We start from the raw sequence: 19,481 nt of genomic DNA, 5'->3' as shown, positions 1-19,481 counted from the left end.
AATGGTGTCGAGTGAAAAGAAGTCAATTCCCCAAAGGTTACATACCATATTATTTCATTTATGGAACATTTCTGAGATGACAATAGTATGGAAATGGTGAACACACTGGTGGTTGCGAGGCTTTAGGTGGGAAGAGGTGGCTAAAAGGGAGTCCGCGGGATCCTGATGATGAGTGTCCTGTATCTTGACTGTGGTAATGGGCACATGAATCTACCCAGGTGATAAAATTACATGAACAAAACACGCACACACGAGTGCGTATAAGCTGGTAAAACCTGAATAAGGTTGGTGAATTGTATCTGGATCAATTCCTGGTTGTGCCAGCGTACTAGACATAGGAAAACCGTCAGCCTTGGTGGAACGAGGTGAGGGGCACAAGAAGCCACTGTGTTATTTCTTAGAATGGCATTAGTGTAATGTGAATCTACAATTACCTCCAAATGAAAAGTTTTTTTTTAAAAGGCAGAAAGGGCTTCCCTGGTGGCGCAGTGATTGGGAGTCCGCCTGCCGATGCAGGGGACGCAGGTTCGTGCCCCGGTCCGGGAAGATCTCTCATGCCTCAGAGCGGCTGGACCCGTGAGCCATGGCCGCTGAGCCTGTGCGTCCCGGAACCTGTGCTCCGCTACGGGAGAGGCCGCGGCAGTGGGAGGCCCACGCACCACAATAAAAAAAAAAAAAAAAAAAAAAGGCAGAAAGATGTGTTGAAGACATCTACTCAAATATTTCAAGTTAGTAAGCAGGCTCCATGTCCCTCTCAACTGTGGAATAATTAAATAATACTCCTCAAATATAGGAAACTTGTGAAGAAAGGCCTCAGGCTAAATTACTACAATTACAGATTAATTTTGTAAACCATAATTTCTCATATCTGAGGGATATAAAGGTAGACTCAGTGAGATATACTATACTTAATATTCAGAACAAAAACCAAGATGTGGTTCATAAATTACTACTAACTCCTAGGTTTCTCAAACCCATCAGAAGAAGGAAAAATCAAGCCTGACACAGTGCCCTGGTCATTCAAAATTAACCAAAGCTCAATAACGCTCTTGAGTCTGAACAGAAGAAGACGGGATTCTGACTGCGGTACTGTGCAAACCCAAAGGTACACCCACACCCTAAGGGGGAGGGGAAGCTGCTGCTCTCGGCTGCTTCTGAACTTCCAGATCTGGCAGCAGTGAAACCAACCTCAGAATGACAGCGCTTCTGTGTTTCCACAGTCTATCAAGTCCCAGGGCCATCCTAGAGCTGCACATCCTTCCCATGCAGTTTGATTTATTATTAGCACAGTTCATAAGGCCAGGGTCTACAGTTATACGCATTTTTGACAGGGGAATTAAGAGGATTAGAGAGTTTAATTACAGAGATATTTTAACAAATCCATCGCTGAATTTCAGCTGTTTACTAAATTTTAGTTCTTGGGATTGGGGAGACAGGGAGTTACCTCTACTTAATATTTTCGAGTTTTTCTCTCATTTATTCAGTTGCTATACACATATAGAAATGAGAAAAAACTTTTCTTATGTTAAAAGAAGAAACTTCTCCTGCCAGGCCACACAGGAAACGAAACATCAAATAGTGAAATGTTCCTCCTAATATATGTTTATAATGAGTTATATCAAAAGTAAAGAAAAAGACACAACTTATTACAAGACATCAAGGGGAGGATTCACAGATCTGAAAAATAAATTCATCTAAGAGACAAACAAAACCCAAGTTCCTAAATATAGAGACTTCTAACAGAAAAATCTATTAGAGATGGTCACATTCATATTTTCAAATTCACGGATTAATTTCTGGCTCTGGTTTTTTGTTTTATTTTGCTTTTGTCTTTTATTCATGGTATAATTAAATACCATGAATACCCTCTATTCCCAAATTAAAGAAGAGAAAACATAAGGAACATTCCAAATAAGCTATTTGGTGCCGATGAGCCAAACAAAAGGTCATCTTTTCCCTTCGGTCCAGGCACCCAGGCACACTAGTTTGTCTTGGTATTTTTCTAGTCCAGCCTCCAGAAGACACTCTCTCAGCTCTGTGCTTGACAATTTGCTTCATTCACTGTAATGTTGCAACTCATTAGAAGGGTCCTGCACCAATTTAACGAGCCTAGGATTTTGGTACATCACTGAGCTTAGTGTTGTTTATTAAATGTTTGTTTCGGGTGTGTGTGTGTGTGTGTGTATGTGTGATATGTGTGAATGTCATGTGTGTATTGGGAGATGCTGTAAGATGTACTGTTTATTGTGGGTCACAGCCACAAAAGTCTGAAAGCTACTGGGACAGAGCAAGAAAAAGGTGTAATACAGAACCCTCCCACTCAGATCTTTGGACACCTAGAGAAAAAGGTGTAAAAATAGTGATGATCAACTTCATATATTTTAATGTAAAAATACTTTTAACTGGCATTTTCTTTACTCACAGATGCCAGTGCAAGCCTTACCTGAAAGTGTCCTTTGGTAAGAAAGATACTGATGTCTCCACAAAGAAACGGCAGATCTCTCTCGATTCTGCAGTCCATTTAGTCTTTCTGCTAGCCCGCCTCTGTTCAACAAATTATAATGTATTAAGCTTAGTTAAAAGAAAAGCTTCAGAATAGTTGGTACATTTATATTTTATACCCTCCAATCAGGGACAAATAAAGCATTCAAATTTTAACTTGTTTGGCAATACATTCTCTTCCTAGAGGCCAAATCCTTCTAGGTTAGTAATCTCCTTTTTAAAGATTTCTCGGAAGATCAGTTTTCTGATTCTTAGAAATACGGGCTCCTCTGAGATCAGTATGACTTCCTGACTATCCTTTCTTAGTTTACTTATTCCATATATATGTCCTGATTACGTGTTTCCTACTCTACCTAGCCAAGCACCAGGTGCCAAGGGTACAAAGAAGGCAATAAGCCATGTCACGGTGGGCCTTACAATCTGATCAGCAGACGGGCAAACAGATAATTGTAAAATGGGTTCAGAGTTGTAGTCAAGAATAAAACCTGTACACTGTTGATAGGTAGAACACTCAAATAAGGATTTGGGTATGGGCTCATTACTTGGCCCACAGAGATAATTGAGTATTAATCATAAACATACAGCAAGGATACCAACATTATACAAAGAAGAAAACTTCCATGTATGACAGGAAGACAATTCATAACAATGGACATACAGGCACTTCACAAGAGCCCTGACCTATCAATGACTAGACAGATAGATAGGTAGGTAGATAAATTATAAATTCATATAAACACACATTTTTTAAAATTCGTAAACTACCTATACTCAGAAGTCAGCAGCTCCTAACACATCTGTGATCTTAAGAGAAATCAAGATCAGCTGTTAATCACCATTATGACTACATGTTATATAATTTATCAATGTATTATCTCATAAAATTATGTTCACTGATCATTTCACTACATTATCTCGTTTTATTCTAATAATATCCCTTTGAGGTAGAAAGAACAGACATCAATACCCACCTCATACATTATAAAATCAGAGCTTAGAGAGAGGTTAAGAAAATTCTCCAATATTGTATAACTAGCCAAATGAGGAAACATTCTTGAAAACAGAAAGAACTGAGCACAGTGTATGGCATTTAGTAAATCTTCAAAAAATGTTAGTCACTGGTGTTACTGATTCTGTTAGATTTTTACTTGCACCCTATGCTCTTTCCACAATGATTGAAGGATCTTACTTTAAAACATATTATATATATTGTCACTACCAACTACTTTGTTTTCCTATAGGTAGCTGTTTTTCTACAGGCAGTAATTATTTCTGAATACGTGTGTGTGCAAGCAATATATATAACAGCAATTTTTAAAAAATTATCATAATCACATATATGCCAAAGAATCTCTACTTTATATATATGCAAGCCCTTCTTATCATTCTGTTTACATGAAGTAACTCATTTATACACCCCCTCTAAACAACACCACAAAAGGAGGTACTACTGTCATCTTTATTTTACAGATGATGAACAGAGATACTGAGTGTGCAGCACTGCAGGTGAGACATCTGCAGAGGGCACAGCTGGATGCATGCCACGCAGTCTGGCCCCAGAGACCACAAGCTTAGACTCATGATGTACCTACTGCCTCTTCAAGAATACTTACTACTTAATTCCCCAAAGTCTTAATTGCTTTATTTTGGTGTTGTGTTAAATTGAATAGACAGAGATGTTTCCCTTTGTTTTATACCATATAAGACTCTGTATTGTATGTTTGTGAAAGACTGAACTAGAATAATGTAAGTTTGTTTGCAAAAAAAAAAAGAATACTTACTACTTAAAGAACTAATCCTAACCCTGAACGAACTTTTTGGCCAACCCATTATAATAAACACAAGAAAAAAAGCAAAACACTGTGTTCTTTGAACTATGGTTTAGATAATTACTTGCCAGATGTTGTTTTTCAATCTTATGAGATTTCTTTAGAGAGAAGAAAATAAAAAGACAAAATACAATCTGAAAGAAGTATATAGTTAATGCCAAGCCCTAGAATCTCACAGATAGAAAGCAAGAGTAAAAATGAAGGCAGAAGAGTTCTCCACAGGCGGGAGCATCTGAAACCGTAATAGAGAATCTGCATTTCCACCTTGGTTTCAGTCATAGGGTCACAGGATACCTCTGCTCCAAGAATACCTGCAGGGAATTCTGAGCTGGTGCACCAGACTTAGGAATGGAAACACCATGACCTCTAGTCAACAATCAGAATTCTAGTAAAAAACCTCTCGTACATTAAAAAAAAAAAAAAAAGGTTCAAGAAGGCTCTGCTACAATACATGCAAATTAACTCTTCTTTTGTTTTCTTTTTCTTTTCAATTTTATTGAGATATATTTGACAAATAAATCTGTAAGCATTTACAGCGTGCACTGTGGAGATTGGATACATGCGTGCATGTTAAAGGACCCCCCCCCCATTTACTCAATTGACAGATCCACCTCCTCACATATTTATCTTTTTATTTTTCATGTAAACATTTAAATTCTACTCTCAGCAAATTTCAGTTGTACAGGTAGTGTTCTGAATAAACATCACCCCATGTGTACATTAGATCCTCCTAACTTATTCACTCTATGACTACAAGTTTGCACCCCTTTTGTATGAATATATTCCCAGAAGTGGGATTGCTGGATAGTATGGCAGATCTATTTTTAATTTTCTTAGGACCTCTGTACTGCTTTCCATAGTAGCTGCAGCATTTTACACTCCCACCAACAGCACACAAGGGTTCCCTTTTCTCTACATCCTGGTCAACACTCGCCATCTCTTGTCTTTTTAATGATACCCATTCTGACAGACGTGAGGTGATATCTCAATGAGTTTTGACTTGCATTTCCGTGATTATTACTGATGTTGAACACCTTTTCACATACCTGTTGGTCACTTGGATGTCTTCTTCGGAAAAATGTCTATTCAGTTCTTCTGCTCATTTTTAAAATCAGACTTTGATATTTTTGCTATTGAGTTGTGTGAGTTCATTATGTATTTTGGATAATAACCTCATCAGATATGATTTGCAGATAGTTTCTTCCATTCTATAGGCTGCCTTTTTCATTTTGGTGACGGTTTCCTTTGCTGTGCAGAAGCCTTTTAGTTTGATGTAGTTCCATTTGTTTATTTTTGCTTTTGTTGCCTTTGCTTTTGGTGTTAAATCCCAAAACTTCATCACCAGGACCAAGGTGAAGGAGATTACCACCCATGTTTTCATCTAAGACTTTTATGCTTTCAGGTCGTCCATTAAAGTCTAATATATTTTGAGTTGTTTTTGTGTGTGGTGTAAGATAGGGGTCCAGTTTCATTCTTTTGCATGTGGCTGTACAATTTTCCCAACACTATTTATCGAAGAGACTATCATCTACCCATAGTATATTTGCGCCTCCATTGTTGTAAGTTAATTGACTATATATGCACAGGTTTCTTTCTGGACTCTCTATTATGTTCCATTGAAATATGTGTGTTTTATACCAATACCATACTCTTTTCGATTACTACTGCTTTGTAATATAGTTTGAAATCAGGAAGTGTGATGCCTCTAGCTTTGTTCTTCTTTCTCAAGATTGCTTTGGCTATTCAGGGTCTTTATGGATCCACATATATGTCAGGATTGTTTGTTCTATATCTGTGAAAAATGCCACTGGAATTTTGATAGGGATTGCATTCAATCTGTAGATGGCTTTGGGTAATATGGACATTTTAACCATATTAATTCTTTCAATCCATAAGCACAGAATATCTTTCCATTTACTTTTGTCTTCCTCAATTTTTTTCATCAATGTCTTATAATTTTAAGTGTAGAGATATTTTTTACCTTTATTCCCAGGTATTTTAATGCTTTTTGATGCAACTGTAAACAGGATTGTTTTCTTAATTTCTACTTTGGATAGGTTTGTGGTTAGCATATAGAAATGCATCTGATTTTTGTATACAGAGATATTGGGGATTCGGTTCCAGACCACCACAATAAATTTAATATCACAATAAAGCAAATCATATGAACTTTTTGGTTTCCCTGTATATATAAAAATTATGTTTACAGTATACTGTACTCTACTAAGTGTACAACTATGTCTTAAAAAATGTACATACCTTAATTTTAAAATAATGCTATTAGAAAAATGGCATAGAAACACAGGGTTGCCACAAACCTTCAATTTGTAAAACAAACAAACAAAAATGCACAATATTTGCAAAGCACAATGAAGCAAAGCATAATAAAATGAAGTATGCCTATACTGATTTTTGTACCCTTTGCTGAATTCATTTATTACTTCTAACGGTTTTTTGGTGAGTCTTTAGGTTTTCCTGTATAATATCATGTCATCTGTGAACAAGTTTTAATTCTGATATTTGGATGCCTTTTATTTCTCTTTCTTGCCTAATTATTCTGGCTTGGATTTTCAGTACTATGTTAAATAAAAGTGACACGAGTGGCATCCTTGTTGTTCCTGATATTACAGGAAAAGCGTTGACCTTTTCACTGTTGAGTAAGGTATCAGCTGTGGGCTTGCGCTCTGTGGCCTTTATTATGTTGTGGTACATTCCCTTAACACCCAGTTGAAATTTTTTTCATGAGTGGATGCGGATATCTGTCAAAGCATTTTCTGCATCTATTGAAATGACCATATGATTTTTTTCTCCATTTTGTTAATATGACGTATCATGTTGACTGATTTGTGGAAGGTGAACAATCCTTGCATCCCTAGAATCAATCCCAATTGATCATGGTATATAATCCTTTTAATATATTGTTGAACTTGGTTTGCCAACACTTTATTGAGGATTTTTGCGTCCATGTTCTTTAAGGATATTGGTCTGTAATTTTCTTTTCTTGAAGTGTCCTCGTCTGGTTTTGGTATCAGGGTAATACTGGACATGTAAAATGAGTTTGGAGGTGTTGAATTTGGAGGTGCTCTCTCCTCTTCTATTTTTTGAAAGAGTTTGAGAAATATTGGCATTAATTCATCATTGAAAATGAAAAAGAATTAAATAGTGAAACCATCTGTTCCGAGACTTTTCTTTGCTGTGAGGTTTTTGATTACTGATTCAATCTCCTTACTAGTAGTTTGCCTGTTCAGATTTTTTATTTCATCTTGATTCAGTCTTGGTAGGTTGAATGTTTCTAGGACTCATCCATTTCTTCTAGGTTGTCCAATTTGTTGGTGTATAATTGTTCATAGTAGTCTATCATGATCCTTTGTATTTATGTGATATCAGTTGTAATGACTCCCTTCTTATTTCTAATTTTATTTGAGACTTTTATCTTTTTTGTTATATCTAGGTAAAGGTTTGTCTATTTTGTTTAGCTTTTCAAAAAACCATTAAACATTAATCATTTCCACTAATCTTTTCTATTGTCTTTTCAATCTGTATCATACATTTCCCGACTGATTTTTATTACTTCCTTTCTTCTACTAACTTTGGGATTAATTTGTTCTTCTTTACATGATTCTTTGAGGTGTAAAGTTAGGTTGTTCATTTGGTATCTTTCTTTCTTTTTCCTTAATGTAGGCATTTAACACTATGAACTTCCCTCTTAGAACTGCTTTTGCTGCTTCATATTAGTTCTGGTATGTGGTTTTCCATTTTTATTTGTCTCAAGGTATTTTTTATTTCTCTTTTGACATCTTTTTTGATCCGCTGGTTGTTCAGGAGCATGTTTTTTTAATCTCCATCTATTTGTGAATTTTCCAGTTTCCTTCCTTCCTGTAATTGTTCTGTTTCAAACCACTGTGGTCGGAAAACATGGTTGACATGATTTCAATCTTCTTAAACCTAATAAAACTTGTTTTATAGCATAACATATGATCTATCCTGGAAATGTTTCATGTGCTTTAAGACGTATGTATATTCTGCTGTTTTTGGATGGAATGTCCTGTAAATGTACGTTAAATGCATGTGATGTAGTATGTCCAAGTCCAATGTTTCCTTATTGATTCTCTGGATGATCCATCCATTGTTGAAAGTGGGGTACTGATGTCCCCTACTATTATTGTATTTCTAACTCCCTTCAGGTATGTTAAATTTGCATTATATATCTATGCTTGGTGCGTAAGTATTTACAATTATTATATCCTCTTGATGACTTTATCATTATGATGACTTTATCATTACGAAATGACTTTTCTTGCCTCTTGTTACAGTTTTTGGCTCAAAGCCTATACACTCTGATATACACATAGCTACCCCTGCTTTCTTTAAGGTTTCCATTTTCATGGAATATGTTTTTCCATCCCTTCATTTTCAGTCTGTTTCTGGCCTTAAGGGTGAAGTGAGTCTCTTATAAGCAGCACTTAGTTGGGCCTCTTTTTTAAAAAGTCCATTCAGCTACCCTTTGTCTTTTGATTGGAGAATTTAGTCCATTTATATCTAAAATAATTACTGATAAATATGGATTTACTGTTGCCATTTTGTTAATTGCTTTTTGGCTTTCTGTAACACCTTTGTTCCTTTCTTCTTCTCTTTGTCTCTTCCATTTTAATTTGTTGATTTTCTATACTGGTGTGTTTTGATTCCTTTCTCTTTAACTTTTTTGTTATCTATTACAGGTTTTTACTCTGTGGTTACCACAAGGCTATATAATACACCTTATATTTATAACAGTCTACTTAAAGCTGAAAACAACTTAAGTTCAAATGCATACTAGAATTCTATATATTTACTCTCCCCCACTCTGACATTTTGTTTTTGATGTCACAATTTACATCTTTTATCTTATTTATCCATTAACAAATTATTGTAGTTATAGTTATTTTAAATACTTTTGTCTTTTAATCTTCATACTATATTTAGAAGTGATTTACGCACCACCATAACATCATTAGAATATTCTGAATGTAGCTATATATTTACATTTACCAGTGAGATTTATTCTGTCATGTTTCCTGTTACCTTTAGCATCTCTTCTTTTCAGCTTGAAGAAGTCCCTTAGCATTTCTTATAAGGCTAGATTAGTGTTGATGAACTCCTTCAGCTTTTACATATCTGTAAAACTCTTCAGCTCTCCTTCAACTCTGAAGGACAACTTTGCTGGGTAAAGTATTCTTGGTTGGCATTTTTTCCCCCTTTTAGCACATTGGATATATCATGCCACACCCTTCTTGTTTGCCAACATTGTGCTAAAAATCCACTGATGGTGTTACTGGGGTTCCCTGGTATGTAACATGTTCATTTTCTCTTGCTGCTTTTAAGATGATCTTCTTTAACTTTTAATAATTTACTTATGTGTCTTGGTGTGGGTCTGTTTGGATTCAACATACTAAAAACTTTCTGGACTTCCTGGATCTAGGTGTCTGTTTCTTTCCCCGTAATAGGGAAGTTTTCAGCCATTATTTCTTTGAATAAACTTTCTGCCTGTTTCTCTCTCTCTCCTCCTTCTGAGACCCCTATAATGCAAATATTGCTCCACTTGATGGTGTCTTTTAAGTCCCTGAAGGTATCTTCAGTCTTTTTCATTCCTTTCTCTTTTTGGTCCTCTGTTTGGATGAATTCTGCTGCCCTGTCTTTGAGTTCACTAATCCATTCTTCCACTTAATCTAGTCTGCTGTTGAACACCTCTACTGAATTTTTCAGTGCAGTTACTGCATTCTTCAGGTTTGTGATTTCTGTTTGGTACTTTATCTTCTATCTCTTACAAGTCTCACTTTGTTGATGCATTACTCTGCCAACCTCAGTGAGCATCTTTATGACTATTATTTTGAACTCTTTTCAGGTAAATCACTTACCTCTCTTTCATTGTTCAGCTTGGCCTGAGTTCTTGGTTCTCTGAAACTTTTGTGAACATCCAAGCTGCCTTCTTTGTTCTCAGTGGCTCCCAGAAGTTGAGAGTATACCAAAACCTATCAGTGTCCCAAAGGGTAGAATCTCAGTCAGCAGCTTTTAAAGTAGGCAGGGAAACCTATTTAAAGAAAATACTGGGAGCTGGGCATTTCTGCCTACTCCCTCTAAGCTGAGCCCTTTGGGAATAGCCAGAAAAGAACTGCTTCTTTGTTTGCTACTTTCCTGTGGGATCCACAAATGCCAGCCCTGCTAGCCATCAGAGACAGGCAATCAAGAAGTGTTTCTCCTGGGTGGTAGCAGCAAAAGCTGCTACCAGAATGCCAGACATGTGAAAAAAACCTCTTCTAGGAGACACCATCAACCCACAGTGATGTAGAGGGACAGCAAGAAGATGGCACCCGCTGCCTCCCTCATCTCTGAGGAGACTGGCAGTCAGCACCCTAGATGTGTGCTAAATGAGAACCTGATCCTCAGGCAGCAGCTTTTAACATATGCAAATAGGCCTCTTCTGGGCAAAGACTGGGAGATGAGTGTTTCTGTCAGCTCTGTGTGCTGAGCCCTGGAGGAATAGCCACGGGGAGTCTTAGCAAGCCCATTAAGAACTGTTTCTATGTTTGCTATAGTCTCGTGGGTCTCATGGACACAAGCCCCTTTGGCTTTCAGAGCTGGGTGTTATGGGGGCTAGTGCCTCCAGTGAAAGTCTTAAAAGCTGGGGTGCTAGATATTGGATCCAAACTCTTTGCTCCTCACGGAGAAGGTAGGAGTTACAAGTTCCCTACTGATTGTATGTCACTGGGGTGGGGTTTATGGTGAGAGGGTGTCTCATGTCTTAGCCTTTCCTACCCATTTCAACGGGCGTACTTTCTCGTTTGCCCAATGTATAACAATCTCTCCATTTCTGGATTTCTTTTAGAGGGAACTGCCTTGAGTATAGCTGTAGATTCAATATGTCTATGGGAGATAGTGAGTTCAGGAGCTTCCTATGCCGCCATCTTGGACTGGAACCTCCAAATTAACTCTTTTCAATATAGTCTGCTAAGTTAGTCACAGATAAAATCCAAAACACCAGTGGAGTGGGGAAAAAAAAGATAAATTCACTAACCAAATTAAGATAGTCTATCTTTTATATAAAATAAACAGATTGGTACTGTATCTGAAAAGATTACTGGCATCAATTCAACAAGGCTAAACATTTCTACAATGTTATGAAGTGAAAAAGAATAAAGATTCAAAAACATTCTAAGTTCCAGAAAAAAAAATCATTATAATATTTTTAATAAGCTATAATAGGTAAAGAAACTAGGTGAAGAAAAAATAATTTAAATAAATATAGTATACAATATTTTCAAGTTTTGCTCTCTGTCAGATATAATAGACACTGTGAAAAAAAACTTGATCGTACGACTGTGGTAATATGGCTTTATTATTGACAACATAATTCAAATATCAAAACAATGTTGCACTGACTTTCATTAGTTATGCCTCAAACAGTGCCATGAATCAAAAATAAAAATAAACAAGGAAGAAAACCCAAAGAGACTGAATTAATATTTCCCTGTGGGGCAAACCACAGGGAGAGAGGACAAGTGTTCTCCAGCCTTGAAATGCCAACTACTTAACTTGATCCTTGCTAGCCAGTCCTTATCAGGTTAAAAAAAAAAAAAATCTTTTAATCACTGCTATATTCATGCTACATAATGAAAATCTATAACCTACACCTGCTTTTTTCCTTAGTAGCAGTTTTATTTTCCTCAGGCCCCCTGTTGAACCTCTATGACAAAAGTTGGTGATCTTTCCCTGGGAGGATTATCAAGATGTCTGTATTCTCAGCATTTTCGTAAGACTTCACGTCAACAAATCAAACACTTAATGCGAAACTCTTTCTTCAATCATTACTAGACAACAAGCTAAGAGATTTTCTTAACTCTCTAAAACATGATGCTCTAAACACATATGAGCCAAAACACGTAACCCTTTCCCCTGCTTCTGAAGCAGGTCAGCAAACAGCGATCCTGTGGCAATCATGGGCCTTTTGGTCAGTTCAGTAAAGCTCCTCCTACTGTGTCAACAGAAAGTCTTCCAGTTTGATGCCTGAGACAGACAACCCAAATCACACTAACCTCTCTTTTAGTACTTCAACGCAGTAACTTTAAAAGAATAACCACAAAATAGACATCTCTTAGTTATCGCTTAGAAATCACAAGAAAACAATCATGTGCATATTGCTGGAGCTGCTTCAGTCGCCAGCAAAACCCGTGTCCTCAACCTCTCCGCATGTTCTCTTTACCTTCCTGCTCCTCCCCTGAGGCAGGGACCTTAAAAAGCAGCTGTCTTTTCTCCCTCCCCTCCACCTGACAGGCATGAAGGGCCTGGAAGGGGCAGGCCTGCTCCTCGCTGAGGATTCCAGGCCATCTTGCACCCCCCTTATATTCCAGGAGGTGGGGAGGACAGGACAGAGACCATCTTCACCCCGGGGAAGGCACCTCCACAGCTGTGCCAGCAACTCTTTGGAGGCCTTATCTTCTGGCTGCAGGCCACCATTCTTGTCGATATCAGTTCCCTGCCAGGCTTCTGATACCTCAACCTCCTCATTCCTTGAAGTCCTCTCCTCCAAGACTGCGTGTTCTCCACCTCACCTCAGCCACTCATCACCCATGGTCAGCCTCTAAACCTCAAGGTTACAAACCGCCTCCCTCCATTAATTCACTTCTGAGCACCAGTCATTCTTACCTGTTCAGCTCATGACCCCTAGTGTCATGACTGCAGAAGTGTTCGACCAACCTCTCCCCAGTCCACGATCAGATGGTACAACCCCATCTCTTTGTACTCTACACCCTGCACGTTCTCATTCTGGCCTTACCCAGTCGAGATTTCATGGTCCAATATCACAATCACTCTCAGGACTTTTATTGACGGGGTTCATCATACTCAGTGGACAATCCCACACTCTGTTCCACATCTGCAGCCCCACGGTTCAATCCATGCTGACTAGTCAGTCTCAAACTCAATTCATGATGACCACTCCTGCCGAACAATCCTACTGCAATTCCCTAGTTCATTCACTCCCCCACTACATGACCATGTCATCTACTCTCTCCCCTCATTCCTCCAATATCATCTCCTTTTCCTTACTCTCAGCTGATGAAGACACTTCCCATTTCACCGAGAAAGTAGACGTGATCAGCAAGAACTTGGCATGAGTTCCCACTGCCACATTTATCTACCTGCACCTGAAGAGACTCTGCCCTCTCAGCTGTCCGTGGATGGACTAACTGTGCTCCTAACCCAGGACACCCCTCCATCTGTAAACCCCTTCCACCAAGTCAGACACAACTCCAACAGTTATCGTCTCTTTCCCCTGCTGAGGGCCTTTCCCATCAATATATAAAAAAATCTGCTCTCATTCCCACTCATAAAAAAGAAATCTCAATCTCCAAATTCCTTTGAATTAGCAAACAGTTCTCTACATCCCTTAAAGCAAAACACACAATCAATTTTCTATGCATGCTGTCTTCAGTTTCTCTCCTTACATTCTCTCTAAATCCACAGCAATTTGACTTTGCCTGACCATTCCACTGAGAAGGCTCTATATTCCCTGTCCTCCACAGTGCAAACCCAGCAGCATCTGTCATAGCTGGCTGCTTTCCAGGATATCATGCTCTCTTAGATTTAATTCCTCCCTCAGTAGCCTCTTCCTCTGTGACTCAACCACTGCAGAGTGCCTAAGACACAGATTCTGTGACAGATTCTCCTTTCAGTGTGCATTTGATCTAGGAAATGACCCAGCTCATGCCCTAAAAACCATCTGGACACTAAAGATTACAAATTCACATCCAGCACCAACCTTGTCATGTGAAGTCCAGACTCATACTCCTACTCAGATATATAATGGCTAACTGAACATAGTCAAAAACCTCATGATTTCTTTCATCAATGTCTTGTAGTTTTCACTTTAGAGCTTCTTCACCTCCTCGGCTGACTTTATTCCTAAGTATTTTATGGTTTCTGATGCTATTGTAAGTGGGATTGTTAGTGTCTCTATAGATACACTACTGATTTGTGTATGTTAATTTTGTATCCTGCAACTTTACTGAATTTGTTGATTAGATCTAACAGTTTTTTGGTGGAATCTTTAGGATTTTCAATATATAAAATCATGATAAAAGAAACAGAAGACAAAACAAATAAGTGGAAAGATATCCCATGTTCATGGACTGGAAGAATTAATACTGTTAAAATGTCCATAATATATACAAAGCCGTCTATAGATTCAATGCAATTCCTAGGAAGAGTCCAGTGGAATTTTTAATAGAAGTAGAAAGAAAATCCAAAAATTTGTATGGAACCACAAAAGACCCCAAACAGCCAAAGAAATCCTGATTAAGAACAAAGTGGGAAGCATCACACTTCCTAATTTCAAGATAAGCTATAAGATAAAGCTACAGTAATCAAAAAAGTATGGTACCAGCATAAAAACAGACACATAGACCAATGGAACAGAAAAGAGAGCCCAGAAATAAATCGATGCATACTCAGTCGATTAATATCTGACAAGGGAGCCAAGAACACCCAATTGAGAAAAGACAGTCTCTCCAATAAATGGTGCTGGGAGAACTGGATATTCACATACAAAAGAATGAAACTAGACCCTATCTTACACCATTCACAAAAATTAACTCAAAATGGATTAAAGACTTAAATGTAAGACGTGAAATCATAAAACTCCTAGAAGAAAATCAAGGAAAACAGCTCCATGACATAGGTCTTGGCAATGATTTTTTGGATATGACACCTAAAGCACAAACAACAAAATCAAAAATAAACAAGCGAGGGGCTTCTTCCCTGGTGGCGCAGCGGTTGAGAGTCCGCCTGCCGATGCAGGGGACACGGGTTCATGCCCCGGTCCGGGAAGATCCCACATGCCACGGAGCAGCTAGGCCCGTGAGCCATGGCCGCTGGGCCTGTGCGTCCAGAGCCTGTGCTCTGCAACGGGAGAGGCCACAACAGTGAGAGGCCTGCGTACCGCAAAAAAATAATAATAAAAAATAAACAAGTGGAACAACATCAAACTAAAAAGCTTCCGCACAATTAAGACAAGTAAATGACTGTTCACAATATATACAAGTCCTTATGCCTGAACTTGAACTTACGCAGTGCTCTATGTCAATTAAATCTCAATAAAACAAAGAAGATAACACAATATGTATAAAAGGAGATTACTATTACTAAGGATACAGAACTTCCTATGTTTAAAAAGTAATTGGGAGGCAACTTGACACAATACGACCGACCTACAGAATTGACCACACAAATATAAACTTTTATACACTCCCCCAAAATGTATGCATACAAGTATAAAAGCATCTGATGCCAAACAGCAAAGATGGTGGGGAAACTCCAATTTTTGTTTGGAAGTATGAAAAACTCAAAGCCCAAGTAACTGTGAAAAGAACTTGTACAGTCAACGTCCAGAGAAAGCAAAAGACTAATAACCTCATCTCCCTAAAAAAAGCCTCACGATATTCCCACCAAGGAAAACCAAACCAAACCATATGATCCCCTCACCCGCCTCCTACCTCAACTCAGGAAATGTCAGCTCTGTTCCTCCAGCTGCTCAATAAGTCACATTCTCAGAGGCTTCCCTGATCCCCTGTTTAAAACAGAAATGTCCTCCCCTTCCTCCTGGCCATCTGTCCCTCTTTTTCTGCTTTTTCTCCGTACAGTTTATTTCCTTTTGACATGACGTCTACTTTACTTCTTGGCTCCTCATCAGCCTTCCCCTCAGGACAGGTAGAGCTTTCACTGCCTTTGTTCACTGCTGTGCCTCCAGGACATGAAACAGTGCTTGGCACACAGCAGGCCCCCAACAGAGTTGGGAACATGACCTTCTCTAATTGCAAAGGATCAACTTCAACAAAGACATTCGAATCCCTTTAATTTGCTTCCTTTCCTGTTTTCTCCAGAGACTATTACAAACCATCACCATATTCATTTGAGGCTGTAACTTCTTCACTTCGGGCATAAGGCCTTCAGTCTTGTTTTATGTTAAAAAAAAAAAAATACAGTGAACAGGCATCAATTGACTCACCATGCTATGTCCATCCCACTAGACTCGGTCACATCCTTTTACTCTCCTCTCCACTCCTTTATTCAAGACAGGCCTCCCTCTCCCACTTCCTTTCCTGGACACTGAGAGTAATTATTCCTAACCTCTCTGCCTCCACTGGGTCTTCCCTATTATTCTCTAAATCCATCTCACCTTTTCTCTGAGATCTCTTTAGACAATGGATCCCAATCAAGCCTGATCAAACTTGCAACCTAAGCTCCCCACCCCTCTCCTGCCTTGAATCCCAGCTTCTAGCAGAGGGGTCACAGCACCATCTCCACAACTCGAGCCCCTCGCCTCCTCCCCGACCAGTCCACCAACACTGTCCGACACTGTCATTGGGCTCTCCTTGGTGTGCATCGTACTTGCCCTCCTTGACGCAGACATACCCTAAACAGATCTAAAACCCTGTTCTTCATCGCCATGTTTACACTTTCTACTACATTCCTTTTTCCTTGAAACTGTCCACTGAGTCTGCTTTTGTGGCACTGTTTCCCACAAGTTCTCCTTCTCACTCTCCTTCTCACTTGCACTGGGGTTTTGTTTTCACTGTTTTGTTCTAATTTAAAACACAAAGAGATGATGTACAGCGCAGGGTTGGGACACGTCCCCCTACATGGCACACCCCAGGCCCCTTCACACGTCTTGCTGGGCCCTCCATGACCTGGCCCCTATGGTTCTTCACACACACACCAGCCAGTTTCTTGCCCATGAATCCTTGCCCGTAAGTCTTTGCATCTCCAAGTGTTTCCCTGGCCAACCACAATCACAAAAGTAATCTCAATAGTCTATATTTCTATTTCCCTCTTTTAGACATAATTTACTCAAAAACAGGAACAGTCATTTACTTGCCTTAATTGTCTAAGATAGCACTTGGAACACGGGTGCTCAATACAATCTGATAAACCCAAACAACCAATCTCCATTAAGGAAAGCAGTCACATAAGCTGGTTATGACTGAAACAGTGAATGCTCAACTTGGATGAACAATTCCATAAACAATCTCCAGAAATTAGGACTCCATAACTGCTTATCAGAATTATAATTCTATTCTGTCAATCTTCCTTCCCAAGTAAATAAGTATTTTTAAATTAACATTGTAGGTATTTGGGCTTTTTAAGAAAGAGAAAAACTTTAAAAAAAAAAAAAGTATTTAAAAAGATGTAATATAACCTTAAAAGCTTCTTCTTCTTTGCTGAACTTTCTGGAGTCTTGGGAAGCTTTGTCTCTTTCTGAGGTGTACGCAAAATGGCCTCTGTAGATTTTACCCTAGGGTTTATCGGTCTCTCCATAACCTGTCTTCCATCTGATCCGAAATCCACGTGGTATTTGTGAGAGGATTCTGAATCAATGAACAAGACATTCTCTGACTCATCATCTTTTTCACTATCTGATGAATACTCTAAAATTTCTGTAGGATTTGTCTGAAAAAAAAAATTAAGAGAAATGCAATTAAATTTGGAGACCTCTTTATTAAAATTCACATTTATACATGCCTATTATTCTATTCCCTTATGACTATATTCATTGAAATAACTTTGCAGATATAGTATCTGTAGCTTAAACTTCTATTTTGACACAAAATCCAAACTAAGTAAGCCATATACCCAAAGACAAGAGATTAAATCAATTGTAAGCCAGGCACTATCTCACAGAATCCACCAAATTCAGTACAAATATCTCAATCTTCCTTCAATAAACTAAAAGAAATGTGCCGCACATATGTCAGTTTCAAAAACTGAACTCCTAACACCAACCTGAATAGCCATTAGTCATTGTAATCTAACACCTATTGGAAAAAAAGTATTGTTTTGATTTTGAATTTTAATGTGGGGTAAATAATATTCACTATTTGTTAAAAGCCAACTATAAAGAAAATTGCCTCTTCAGGTGTAAACCACTTAATTTAACAAAGAAGTCTCCAATGATAAAGATGAAAAATGGACTTTACCCACACAATTCCAATACAATATTATATTTTCAAGAGGCTAATTTGAAATTGCTAGTATCAACAGGAACTACTTAAAGAATGAATCACTGAGTCTTCTTCCTAACATTTCCTATTCTTTCTTTTACTCAAATTTCTGAACTACCAAATAAGAATTTTTTTTGAAAACCAGATTATAAAACAGAAGTCATATCAACAGCCAATCCTGGAGAAAAGAATGAAAACATTCTTCTGTAATGTTTGCTGTCTTTGCCCAGACACATGCTAAAGCTTTCAAGTGTGGTAGGTATTTTATTTTCCCATTACTTGGTTTTGCAAGTCAGTCCCGTATTGCTCTAATGTCAGCAACAATTTACCCTTCAACATTCTAATTTTCCAGTATATCAGTAGCCCCTCCTAATTTAATACCTACACTAAATTTTAAATTTACTAAATGTAAATTGTACATTTAGTTGAATGGATTCTCTACCCGGTCAATTCATGGTGTAGCTATGGGGACCCTCATGAGGCTCCCTTTCTACAGATGGTCAGCATGGACTGTGTCACTGGCATTATAGCAGGCACTTGGCTAGAACAAGTGAAGAGGATACAAGTGGGTGAGGGTTATCATTTGTGGGGATATGTGTGTGCGTGGGTGTGTGCGTGTGTGGAGGTTGGTTAGCACTATGGTTTTCATCATTTCCTAATCTACACACAAGGCAAAAGGTTTACCACATTTGGCCTTTTTTGAGGATTTTATAGTTAAAACCTTTTTAAGAGCTTAAAAAGGACATCACCCATCCCCACATCTCCTCCAAAAACCAGCTTGGGTAGTCACCTGTTACCAGGCACATTTAGAATACGAAAAAGTAAATGAAAAAAAGTCTCAAAAGAAGAGCTTAGTTCCACTATCCTTTTCACAATCTCAGTTGCATGCCTACATTACTGCATTACTGAAGTGTTTAATTACTAAATACTGCTAACCCATTAATAAGCTCAAGGGTCACGTTTCCCCCCAAACACAGCTTCCGAATAAATATTAACAATAGGCCACAAAAAGAACCAGGGTCGTTTACATTGAAAATTAAGTTCCTCAACACTGAAAAGTTTTATATATTACTTGAGAACTCCAAATTTAATTTCATCTTTCTGTTATGGAATGTCTTTT

At 38.2% G+C, this 19,481-nt stretch overlaps 1 protein-coding gene across 1 annotated transcript in view; it reads right to left on the bottom strand.

Annotated features, from left to right (window-relative positions):
• The window catches only part of SPIDR (scaffold protein involved in DNA repair), a 294,972-nt gene that overhangs the window by 199,835 nt on the left and 75,656 nt on the right, over nucleotides 1–19,481 (bottom strand). Inside the window, exons 6-7 of the mRNA XM_065895727.1 lie at nucleotides 17,560–17,810; nucleotides 2,444–2,544 (exon numbers count right to left, since the gene is read on the bottom strand). Of these exons, the coding sequence (XP_065751799.1) occupies nucleotides 2,444–2,544; nucleotides 17,560–17,810 (352 nt within the window). The remainder of the gene's footprint in view (nucleotides 1–2,443; nucleotides 2,545–17,559; nucleotides 17,811–19,481) is intronic.

Source organism: Phocoena phocoena, chromosome 17 (assembly GCF_963924675.1).
Source record: "Phocoena phocoena chromosome 17, mPhoPho1.1, whole genome shotgun sequence".
Lineage (NCBI taxonomy): Eukaryota > Metazoa > Chordata > Mammalia > Artiodactyla > Phocoenidae > Phocoena > Phocoena phocoena.
The sequence above is the reverse complement of the archived record's forward strand: the minus strand, read 5'-3'. Positions and strand labels throughout refer to the sequence as shown.